Source organism: Haliotis asinina, chromosome 2 (genome assembly GCF_037392515.1).
Source record: "Haliotis asinina isolate JCU_RB_2024 chromosome 2, JCU_Hal_asi_v2, whole genome shotgun sequence".
NCBI classification, from domain to species: Eukaryota; Metazoa; Mollusca; class Gastropoda; order Lepetellida; family Haliotidae; genus Haliotis; species Haliotis asinina.
This window is the reverse complement of record NC_090281.1, coordinates 4349046-4362323: the sequence shown is the minus strand read 5'-3', so window position 1 is coordinate 4362323 and position 13278 is coordinate 4349046. Positions and strand designations below refer to the sequence as shown.

The window sequence follows — 13278 nt, the reverse complement described above, 5'->3', positions numbered from 1 at the left end:
CATCTTATTTATAAAACATTATTTTTCTCTTCAATTAATAAAAAAAAAATGTTCCTTATATTACTTTAGGTATTTGGACAAAATATAGCAACATCCTGCAACTGTGAATACAACACCATTTAGAACGTGGAAAAAGGCAACTTATGTTATGTATAGGAGAAAACACGCCTGCCAGGTTTACGTAGACAATGAAAAAATGATGGTTTGACATTGTCTACCAAAACTAAGGAGAAGTGTTTTCTTTAACACATACCATCAATGATGGATAATTACAATGTATATTATCATTTAATGAAGCTACATAACAATAACAGAAGTGCAAGTAAAATCAATTTAATGACAACTACTACGAATAGATAATTCAACCCCACTTCTTCCATCGGCCCTGTGGCCATGTGGTAGAGCATCTGCCTACAAGTCTGAACATTGCAATTCTAGGCTAATTAGGGAAAATATTTGTACTTTGAACTAAATCTTGAACGATATTCTTCAACTGATTTCAAACACTCATATATGATTGAATGTAGATGTTCAAATAGAGTTTGGAAAAGACAATTACAAAAAGTAATACCTGGAGAGGTCTAACTAATGAAACAAAAACCTGAAATGTGGTTATTCTGGGAGTTGACCTAACATAGGGTGAGAAGCACAGTTCAGGTTTGTATACGTGCAATTCCATTTTCTTAGCAAAGTACAAAAGTACTACAATCTGTACTAAGAAAGTGTAATCCCATATACTAGAACTCCCTCAGTCTGGACATAAACAGAATGTAAATCTGTTGTCTGTTCATGAAATCATATCACAAATTTGTCATCAGTCTTCTGCAAATAATTCACGGCTTATTTTTCTAGCCTCAAATAAGATCCATAGGTCAGTTCCATATATTTCGATGCTATCATCAACTCTTGGATGAAAATGCTGTAACACTAAAGGTCAAATGTAATATCACAAGCATTTTATCACTGAGACTTTGAACATTATGATTTGCTAAAGTGTCTTTTACAATGTATCTTCTGTATTCTGAAATCATTGTTCATAAAGGCCATCACCTGTCATAATCGACTATCTGTCACACACTATACTTCCCCACCTAACTTAATTCATCAAGCAAAAGATATGGTCATAATAAACAACATTTTCTGGCAATACTTAAAAGACTTTCTCCATTTCTATCTGAAGAAAGTTTGAATCATTATGTGTCTTAATTTTGCTGCACACCATCTGTGGGTAGTTACATCTACCACTGTTTGGCTTACAAAAGTGCCACCTCTCTCTTGGAGGTTATTCCCCAGCTCTCAATTTTTATTGCCCATGCTCTTCTAAGCATGGAGAATGTCCTGCTTCAGTAAATATAGGCACGTGCTCTCGCCCCTGTTACAGGCACGTGCTTGTTCTCTGTGCTGCAAAGAATTAGTCCCTTCATTTCTAATATACGATCAGTTACAGTACACAGCTTAGATCTTCCATTATTGTAGCTTTTCCCTTAAATCCTGGGATTATGTACCAATTAGTGTTTAACACAAGTGTACAGGGGGGATATAGGACTGATACGAGGCACTGACAGTCCCAACACACCAAAATAGTTGCTATTTGCAAGAAGGAGTGTTATTCAATAGAGGAATATTTTCTCACAAAAAATGCTTTCCTGTAAGGAAACTGCCTTGTCCCCAGCAAAAATGCTTCTTAAATCTTGTGGATATGGACATAATAAGATTGACCACCACCTCTGGTACCTGGTAAAACTTGAATCAAACATTCATCAGTTGAAGTTAAGTCATCTAATCTTCCTTTCTCAAACTGTCTGATGTAACATGTGTTAAAAAAGTATCACATATCATTTTGTCCATAAAAAATGCAATAGAAGTAGATTGTTTTGATGAATTTCTTAATATATCTTTCCTGCGGTAAAATGATTTCCAAGAATAACCTTTCAAGAAAGCTGCTGGACATTAACATGTAACATATGTCATATCTGGGATTACAGTTTTTCAGTAAGCCGGATACTACATATATAGCATGATAATTTGAAAATAGGTGTGTGGTCTGTAAACACAGTGATCAGAATGCCAAAAGTCAAATCCACGATAACCAAATCAAACATGCTTAATCCACAAATACCTGGCTGATCTTTTACTCATATAATACCAGCTCAGTGCCAGAAAAAGTTGAGATTAAACCATAACAAGTCAGTGGAAGATCATAACATTGTGTCACCCAGAATCCAGACAATCACAGTTGTATTTGCCCTGGCATGACAGCAGCATACTGCCAATAACATGGAGTCAATGGTTGGGTGAGTAGGTGGCTGGGTGAGTGAGTGAGTGAGTGAGTAGGTGAATGGGTGAGTGGGTGAGTAGGTGGTCGGGTGAGTGGGTGAGTAGGTGGTCAGGTGAGTGGGTGGGTAGGTGGTCGGGTAAGTGGGTGAGTGAGAAGGTGGTTGGGTGAGTGGGTGAGTGGGGTGGTGAGCAGGTGGCTGGGTTAGTGGGTGGGTGAGTAGGTGGTTGGGTGAGTGGGTGAGAGAGAGGCCAAGTGAGGGAATGAGTGTGTGAGAGGCAAGGCATGAGTTTGAGTTCACCACCCAAGTAAACCCTGCGGGAATGTTTCAGTTGCATCACAACATCAGCTGGATGTTGACAGAGAGCTGTTGCTGATACAGGTTTTAGATGTAAACCTCTTTTCTCAAACCTACAACCAAGAATATATGTGGTGCTCACTTCTTATCACCAGTGATATACATAAGAGGTAGTAGCCTGTCACTTACAGAGCAGGAAGGATGTCAGGTGGTGGGAGATTGAGAGAGGAGGTAGAGGTAGAGAGAAAGTGTCATAACAATATAAAGAAAACTTACCCCATCGATCCTTTGGCCGCACTCTTCGAGCATCATCCCGACTCAGTCCAGAGCCCATTTTGTTAAGATCCACAAGTTCACAACATACAATGTTTCTATGTCCCTGTAGTGTTCCTGAAGCTTATGTGACTGACACATACACCATGTTCCATGGTGTCCACAATGAGCCCTCACTCTGACTAATACCTCACTGTCATATAAAACAACAACTTCAAATGTTAAAGCTCACTTCCCAGGATGCACTGCTGCAGATCTGTTGCTCTGTCAGCAAAATAACTTTTTCAAAATTGACCTTTATTTTTCAAAGGTCAATTACATGTGCATGCATCCATCCAGACTGACAGTCCAGCGATTATATCACTTCCTGGTTGTAACACCAGCTCTAACATCAATACAGTCATGTGTTCACAAGTCACTATTGAAGATTCTTCTTAACAGGATGCAGCACAACTCCACTGACCATTGCCTGCACTGTGACTTCCAGTCTGTATCGAGGCAGATCTAGCATTAGTCTCTAGATGCTGCATGTAAGGCTTGATACTCTACAAGAAGACACCCAAGGAAGACATCACAGTGGCTGTTGGGAAACTAGAGCCATTCCAGTTCGTAATGCTGCAATAGAAACACGTGCCCCTAGAAGGATCACACAGACATGATCCTGCTGCTACCAAACACCTCACTATGCCACAGACTGATCAGACATCTGAGACATCAGTCACTTCAATAACTTCCATTAGAATGAAAAATAAACCTTTCACACAAATTCCACCTTAGATCATGTGAGTAGAGCAACTACATTACAAACAACACACAGGTGATCACTACTGGAAGGTTTATGCAAGAGGTTATGCAGGCATATATGTGCAGATTCAAACCCAGGAATTTAGTCTACACAGGTGAAAACACTGTCCACAGTCATCATCACTTACAAACATTAAAATGAAAATAATAGCAATGAAGAACAGCCCTATCCTGTCCCATGTTCTACATCAGTTGCTCAGATGTTTATCACATGACACAGGCTTTTGCCTACTAACACAAGTTGGAAGATATCACTAGACAAAATAATAACCAGTATGTTCGAAATACGTGAGTGAAGTGCAATGATGCCAGAGATAACGATTACAACAACTACTGCAGGCAAACTTCAAACAAACAATCCCAGAATGCTACACCCAAGGATATCAAAACCAGTTCACAGCAGCCGAGTCACAGCACTATGAGCCCATTGAAGAACGCCTATGCAATATCTTTATATCAACATGATTCACAGAACATCTATAAAAATCAATCCATAGTTCCCATTTTAAATCTAACACTGTCCTCCCTTGAAGAAATACATTCAGTAAGCATTCATTCCAAGAAACTCAATAAGAATTGTTCATATTAAAGAAGGAAGTATCACACCAATTACCTCTGATCCACTGAAAATCTGCACCTGAATGAAAACATGTAGACATATTCAGACACCTTCATGGAGACACCTTCACAACTCACAACCCTCCCTGCCTCTGTCTCAGAACATTCATCCACTGAAACTCACACACAAACAGCCACTATTCCACTGCACTGATTTCCTCAAACGTAAGAGGAGTCCATCAAAATGATTCATACTCACAAATCTAAGAAGTCATCAAACTGCAATTTGTTTGCATAATACAAAAATCTGAAATGAATATCATAAATTTCTTCATAAATCTCTCATACTACAACCACTAAATGAACCAATAGAAATCATTTTTGCTCAAAATCATCAGCATAATTTTTTCTTCATACACAAATCTGGCTGTTCCACTGGAGTTGCCTCTTGTAAACGTTTCTGAAACCTGACTTTCTACTGGGTAATTTGCACAGTACTGCCAGTATTGGTTAATGCACAACCAGGGCCAAGCTTAATTACTCATCTGCCCTAAATGAGCTCACAAAAAATTTCTGCATACAATCTTCATTCTTGACATGAACACACAAGTATTTTTCAATGATTGTTTGACGCCCATTCCTGTTGCGTCAACTCTGACACTAGAGTTTACGAGAACCTGTGATAATGCCCCCAGTCTGTGCCAGGACACATGTTCTTGTAGCATCTCCAACACACCACGTTCTGACAGCTGGACAGGTGTGATACTATATCCTTCATCAACACTGAGACTTAGCTTGGTAAAACTCTGCAAACAACACCAGCAGTAGCTCTCCCAGCCACAACACAACATCCACCCCTTCAATATCACCATTATTACCAAACTCATCTCTATCACTTAAACTACCAATGACTAAATTTTAAAAAACCTTAAGCAGAAAAAAAATGAAACAAATTTAGAAATACAAATTTTTCAAAATCTTCACCAAATGTGATTTTGTTCCAATGACAACCAAAGATAACATTACATGAACAAAAGTGTTGACCTTCACACTGACACCACGTACAACAGAAGCAGCCAAACACTAGCAGTCATCACGTGACAAATACCTGTCCTCACATCACTTGTGACTGACGATCTGAGCTGGAACTACCTTCACTCTTTAAGAAATCACATCTTCCATCAACATTCAAACACTACCATTCAGGGAAGGTTCCGGAAGTAGAGGAACACTACAAACAATCTGACTTATCTACACATTCTGAAGCAACACAACACCAGAAACAGACTGTCAGCCCAGTTGTTCCAGTACATTGAAACTTCCACATGCTTCTGCCATAACGAAGCTCTACAGGTGCGGATATCTCCTGCAATTCCTGGGTGAGTCATTCAAGCTACAAAAACAATCTTGGAGGTGATCTGGGCCAGTTAAATTTTCTACTCACTAACAGTTACGAACCTCCCTCATCTTTCCTGTTGCTTCTGTTAATCTGTTATGCTATGACGGATTAACCATTGTAATAGATATCTTTTCCGAATCATTGACACTCTATGCAAGAATAAAGACTGATTATTCTCTTGAAAATTATCTAAAAGCTATTGGCTCAAAAGATTCATTGTAATGTACATGATTTCAATGATAATTCTTACAGACACTCCAAAACTTATGAAACTGCGTTTTGCACTTCTTGTGTGACTGAACTAGAAGATGAATTACATATCACACTGGTGTGTCCTCTCTACAATGAACATCGTGCTAGATATTTACCTGAATATTGTCCTACACACCCTCGTGTCCAAATGTTTTTTGAATTGATGAAAACAAGTGATAACAATAGACTTTAAAGACTATGTATCTTTTTTAAAAAAGTGTTTGTACTCCGATCGAAACAAAAAAAAGCTGTGAAGATATAATCATATTAATTGTACTAAAATCCACATTTACAGTGTGGCGCATATGTATGTTTCTACCGCACTAATTACACATGTTGTACTGTTGGCCTCATGGCCATCTATACGTAATAAAGAATCTGAATAAAGAATCTGATTAACCAATGTAATAAGGAAAACTGGGTCACGTTGTGACAGATAATCCTAGAAATATGAAAGAACCAGATGGTCCTTCGGTTCTGTTTTTCTGAGTAGAATATCTGTATAAATCCATCACATACCTGGATGGATATTCAAACTTACTTCTTCCCAATGCAGATCTTCACAGTACTAGGATGACCTTCAACAGTCACCAGGGAGGAAAGGGTGAATAGAATACCTGACACCAAGCTGATTAAGTTAAGCTATTTGTGACTACAAATGTGTTTTGGAACAGTGAAAGAAGAAGAACAAGTCAATGTCTCCTAGTTCAAGGCAAAGTCGGTATCATCTGTATCTGCACGATTAGCTCCTATAAGGTCAAAGCCAAAAACATGGCATATTATACTAATCTGCTTAGGCAATTGCATGGTATGTCCAGGCTCAAACACAATAAATGTGGGATGTTAATCAGCACAGTGACATGATGCACAAGTCTGTGGTTGCCCTGGTTTTACATGGATGACTAAAGTATTGTACATCCTCCATATTGAACAGATTTGTATATATTACACTTCCAGCTCCTCCAAGTGACAGAAAGAGTTGTCTCAGAAGTATTATGTATATCATGATGACAGGGCAACAAATAAGCCTTCAAATACAATGCAGCAGCTTAAACATACAAAAGAACAAACAAATCTGCTGATCCAATCACCTACAGATGCATGAAGTCATTAAGGAGGCTAAAAACATACAATATACATGTACCCACATTTTTTCCTATCTGTGATTAAACTATACATACTAATGGAAACAAATAGGGGAGCAGATGAAAGTTCAAGTGTTTCTATATCTAGTTCCAGTATGTCAAAGTGCAATACATGGAACAGAATAAAGAAACATTTGTACTTTCATGTGTTCCCTTACTAATTTTCATGAGTATATATCAGATGTAACTATTCAGAGATAAAATTGTCTGTCTGCCTGTCTGCCCCACACAAACACGTGTTAACACAATCATGATTTTCTCAGGAAAAGGAGACGGTAATCCCATGCATCAACACGCATCAAAGCAGATTCTACCTCTTGCCTTTCATACTGACAACAAGTAGACAACTTCTGTCTACAGCTAATGCAACACTTGGCAATCACTTACTTGATCAACATACTCTAGCCATAAACAAAATAATCACAGAACATAATAATGTTTCAGCAAGAAGCTTGGAGTGTTAAGACTAGCACCAGACAGTTACCAATAACCATAGACACTGTATTATATTACCCTGCTACATATCAATGTTGACAAGCATCTTGACAAGCCAAGCATCAATGCTGACAAGCATCTATAACCAAACACCTGACAAAGATCTTGACTTCTCATAAACCTTTATCAATACAAATTAACATTACTAATATCAGTGGAACCAATCACAGTTCTGCAGTATCCCCAGGAAACCGTTAGAGCTGGGACAGGTAACCCGGGTACCCAACATAGGTGGGTAATAAGTTGGACTCGGGTACCCATCACAATACCTGGGCAATGTAATATGATATTATTTCATGATCAATAGGCTGTAGTATCTTTTAACATAATTATGTAGTCATCTGTTTTGAATATAACACATGGTTAAGATTCTGAAAAAACATCAAAATTGTAATCTCCAAGCTGAAGAGAATCTATTAATAGTATGTTGCATTTTCTTTTAAAATTTAGACATAATTACAGTAACTTCTTTTGAACATAATACATGGTCAACTGAAAAACTCATACTCTTCGACCTGAAAAATGTATTGCCCTTTTTTACTAATTTAATGTCAGAATTTAACATAGCAGGTATCCATGTTGGGTAGGGTAATATGGAGTGGCGTACCCGTGTAGATCCGTCCCAGTCCTACTGAGTATGTATAAAACCTTGAACCACCGCATCATCCACAGCTACATACATATCACTCCGCAGAGAATCACCTCCAGATTCTCCTCATCTTCACTAATGACCCTTGGGATAAAATGAAGGAATATCTAACAGCAATCACAAAGCTGTTAATCCGTGAACATATCACATCCATCTCCAGCTGTGATCCCGTTGTGTGAGTGTCTGTCATGTAACGTTTACCTAAAACTCAGCAGCAGCTTTTTGAGACACATATGACGGCAAGGACAGTCGTGGAAAAGTGCCACTTGATATGTGTCATAACAGCACTGAGTGTCCCTGATACCCACAATACTGACACTGAGACACTGACGACATTCTGACATTTACTGAAATGACATTCAAGTCACGATTTACAGATGGATCAAAATAAAAGCATTTAAACCTACATCTAACCTTTAGATATTCCTTAGTACTGTAACAACACTCCATTTATTGTCATTGACAAAACTCCTGTATTTAAGTTTGTTGATGTACAGAGGCTGTTGGTAACAACCCACGCTGTTGAAACACTAACCATGCAGCTCTCAAAAGCATGACACTTTGTAAAGTTTTTTAAAAAAAACCCTGAATCTCGAAAAGAAAAATATTTCATTGATTTGACAAGTTGAGGCTAAAAGGTACAACATAAAACTGATTAGACACTATCTGAAAATGCTTGCTTCACTTGCCAATATCATGTTTGTTACTGCTATGACAAAACACACACCAAAGGTCCCAAAGTTCAAAAACTTCTTTCACTTTGTGTAACAAGTTAAGTCAATTAATAACTTGACAGACAGCTATTCCAAGCAAGATTCACAATTCAAAGCCATTCCATCCATGTTTACTCACAACACTGAATTCCAAGAGACAATCTACGCAAAGATCAATGATCTGGCGCCACCAAGATGTACAGATAGTTGAAACATTGACACTCTTCACACTTTCATTTCCACAATCGCAGACATCAGGTGAAGCTTTTACCATTCAAATTAGAGAAGATCTTTGCCACAATGTAAAATACTTTAATTTAAAGTTCCAGAATATGATCTGACCGTTATTCTCAGAATTGAGTTGAATTTATCCCCTTGAACTCAATCCATAGGGAATTCTTGCAGATCACAGATCTAGACAACCCTGTCACATTTGTGATGTATTCGTACCTCTACAACCTAATTTAATTTGAATAAGAGTTCCTGCTTTGATCATTCTCAGAAAGTGCTGTAACAGAGTTCCTCAACCAATTTTGTCAGGATAAGAAGAACTGACGTGGAACAAACTTTCGGAAGCCAGAAAAGGCATGCGTGCTTCAAGAAAAGTGATCCATGATGTCATTTGTGACCCAGATATAATTTTCATCGAAGCCAGAAAAAAACATAATAAAAACAATATTTTTCTATCAAAAACCGCATGATCTGTTGTTGCAACCATCCTACAGCTTCCAGACATATTGCAACCAACACCAGTCATAAAGACATCCCTGGTGAAAAAGCATTAAAGAAACCACAAACACTTAACTACACATTCTGTGTTGAAATCACATCACATAAGACATAAGAATTCTCTTTTTCACAAAATTAAGAACATTTTACAGCACACAAGCTACTTGGATGCAACACTGTGCTCAGGAAGATACCTTAAACAGTGGAGACTTGGGCAGTAGAAATCACAGCCAAACAATTTACTGACTAGTCTTATCCAAAAAGACATGACAGGCATCCTATCTCATAAAGTAGGCCAAACACTTCAAAAAAGAAAATTAAATTTAATCAAAGTGATCTCTGAGAACCTTCTACTTAATCCTACTCCCACAAGAGGCAGAGTCATCGCCTACGGTTACAGCATTAGCTCCTCACAGCAACAGTGGATGGCATGGAGCCTATTCTTGGTATTCCCCACTGTAATACCAAGCTGGAAACTGCCTAAAAGCAGAGTCAGATTATGCTGCAGCACCTCTCCACTATACAAGTACACTGGTTTTTCTTAAGTCTAGAAAATATATACTCTAAAAGAAATATACTACTATTTTCTATGATGCACTGACATGCAAATCACACTGACACATTCGTCACAGTACACAGATGTTTCACAATCAATTCTCATGGCATTAGACCATCTTTAACGCTGTGCAAGGCGTGAAATGCATGAGGATACAAACCAGTGGTCAATGATGTCAGCATTTACCCATGATACATTTGATGGGCCAAGTGAGGTCTGATAGCCACATTCCACACTCAGACATGCCAGATACACACACTGTCCATTTCAATGGCCACTCAAGGGTCAAGGTGATCTTAAATCAGTCAATAATAACCAGAACATGCTGAGTAAATATTGCTTGGTTCCAGTTCCAGGTCATCAGTGCTCCAACTATACTAAGACCTGGGCAGTTAGACCAGTGGTTGACAGCAAGAGCAACAACCATGTCGTCCTTGGTTTAGTTGATCCTTACTCACCAAACAGCAACACAATGTCCTGGTGCACCCATCTTCCCTATTGGGAGCTCTGATCAGAATATGTCTTCAGGAACTGATGCCGGTTGAAGGAGTCTACCACTTGTGTGATCAACTCAGTGACTTAGTTGATAGGTGTCCTCAAAGTAGTGCACATCACTGGTCACAGAATGGACCCCTGACTGTATGACCAGTCATTGTCAACTGCTATTGTATTGCTGGAATACAGCCTACTGCAGAGAAACAACAAGTACACATACAAAAACTTGAACTTGCTTACGATCACAGAACAGGTCCACATCTCCAACATTGCAAAATTTCTCTCCTACATATGAAAACTGAAATCCAAGAACAAAATAAAACAACACTGCACAAACATTGTAATCCATCCCATCAACATTCCTTAAACTTTTAAACACTGGACAAGTGAAGAAAAACACAAGTTTCAGGACTGATGCACAAACAAAACTGAAATAAAACACACTGTTTCTAAGTTCCCTCCTATCATCCAGGAACTATCTGTAGATCTACCCTGTGTCCACAGACAACTGTTATCGACAACACACAAAACTTTCTCCAATGTGAGCTACTTCACCCACCAGGAAACTATGATGACGCCACTCACGCCATGAGCCTGAGTTTGGCAAACTCCATACACACCTTAGCCAATCAACACCAGTTGCAGAATGGAACTCTTCTTTATAATGAGGTGAAAAAAGATCAATGAATGTTCCATCCCAGCTGGTGCTACCACTGCAAGACTGTTACCTAAGACGAGCACCTACATCAAGAACCTGTCGGTCGGAACTATTCCCAAGCTATCAGTCACATCCCTTCTGTGAGCCTCTACATCTAACAGTTTATACAACGGAGCCGCAATCAATTACCTTTACAGCAAACGGCCTCTGCTGTCTCACCCGAGTACAGTTTCAAGAACCAAAACTAAAGGGAAGTTTAAAAAGCATATGTGCTGTAGACAGTATTCAAAATATTAGACAGGTACAATCAAAAAGGAACATATATCCTTCAAGGATGATGAGGTTGCACTATAGTTGGTTGAGATTTTGTATGCTTGATGCGGTCATGTACATGATGATAAAGTGCATGATGGGAATAAATGATTTTATCGCTTTTATCGTTGCATCTGTCACATCTGTTCTCAAAACACTTGTCCAAATTGTCTGGCTTATATTTTCATATTTCCAGACATACATACATTGAAACATAAGCAGAGCCTCCATTCAATATTCATGACATATGATCAACTAACACTTACCCACCTTTTGTCCTTCCTGACCAGCATATATATATAATGACCAGTAGTCAAAGAAAATACACAATCAATCAACAGGTGAGTAGCATGTATCAAACACAAATATCATAGGTCCTGAATTTGTCCATGTATTTCAAGCAAAGAAGAAAACCCTACATTATTGCATAAAACTTTGAAAAATACAATGCAACTTATAACTCCCCAGAAAACACTTTCATGCTTACTTCCAAATGTAGGTACACATTTGTTATTAATAAATCTGTAATAAATCTTGTATAATCATGTATCTAGTTGTGAAGCCAGATAAAATGATATATCCAGTAGTCTGCCTATGCCATTAGACAATACTACTACTATCTAATGGTGGAGAGTATTTCATGGTTGTGTGCCATTTGGGACTCTGTAATCATAATTATACAGAGTATTTCATGGTCTTGAGGCAGTAATTATATGCTGCATACCTGCTGTAGGCCACATAATAAGACCAAGATGGAGTGACCTTCATCTGACAGTTGGAACACACTTACCAACTACTGCACCCCTCTGAGTTCCTCTAAATACTTCTAAATGCCATCAGGACATTGGAGACAAAACATACTGGTGTAAATTGAAAGTTTGTTTAGTCAAAGAAAACTTCCCACATAAGCACTGCCTGGGGACTGGGAAGCCAATTAGAAAAATCACAAGTATGTCCACATTTGTTGAAGAGTAAGCTACAATGTATCATGTGGTGAATGGTCACTGATGAAGATCAAGAGTCCAGAGAGTTGTTGACCCAAGATAGCTGGCCCTGATTGTTCTGTGGAATAAGACCATGATAGTGCAGATAAATGGCCTTGATATCAGCCACTGGTTTCACAGACTCACGTAGAGTGATGGTTGTAAAACTGCTGACTGTGCTGTTTATTCTGTCCTGTATCAACAAACAGTTGAGGTAAGTGAATGAATGAGTAAATTTAACCAAAATCTCTCATTAAACTGTTTGCTGACCAGAATCAGTAAAGCTGCATCACAGGTATGTTTTTGTGTTTTGATGACACAGTATCAACACTTCTCCTTGACAGAATCAAGGTCACCTTCCATCACCATCACAGGCGAGTTAAACCTGCTAACACGTGTGCTTCTCCTTCCATCTCTCTGAGGCACACCTAACCCTTGCTAACTACCTTGATGAGCATCCTAATTACCCTCCCCACTGATTCTCAAACAAAATCTCAGTTCCCCCATCCCTCCTCACCACCTCAACCTGCCATCAGTGGCTGGAAGTGTGGCTATCTTGGTCATGTCTGAACTTCAGGAAAGAAATGTCAAATTGCCGAGCTAAAAGAAAGGTTTCTCAATCATCACCAAAGGGAAGATAATTCTCTCTGCACATAACACTATAGATTAAGTAAAAACAGAATA

General features: G+C 38.6%; 1 protein-coding gene across 4 annotated transcripts in view; it reads right to left on the bottom strand.

Moving 5' to 3' along the window:
• LOC137273155 (ras GTPase-activating protein nGAP-like) overlaps window positions 1–13278 on the bottom strand; it is a 226051-nt gene that overhangs the window by 145230 nt on the left and 67543 nt on the right. Inside the window, exon 1 of one of the 4 annotated variants that reach the window (XM_067805637.1) lies at window positions 2850–3461. The exons of 2 other annotated variants lie outside the window; for them this stretch is intronic. In XM_067805637.1, coding sequence (XP_067661738.1) covers window positions 2850–2907 — 58 coding nt within the window. In that variant the 5' untranslated portion in view covers window positions 2908–3461. Of the gene's footprint in view, window positions 1–2849; window positions 3462–13278 lie in introns of those variants that run through there. One more of the 4 variants, XM_067805635.1, reaches the window with a different exon arrangement.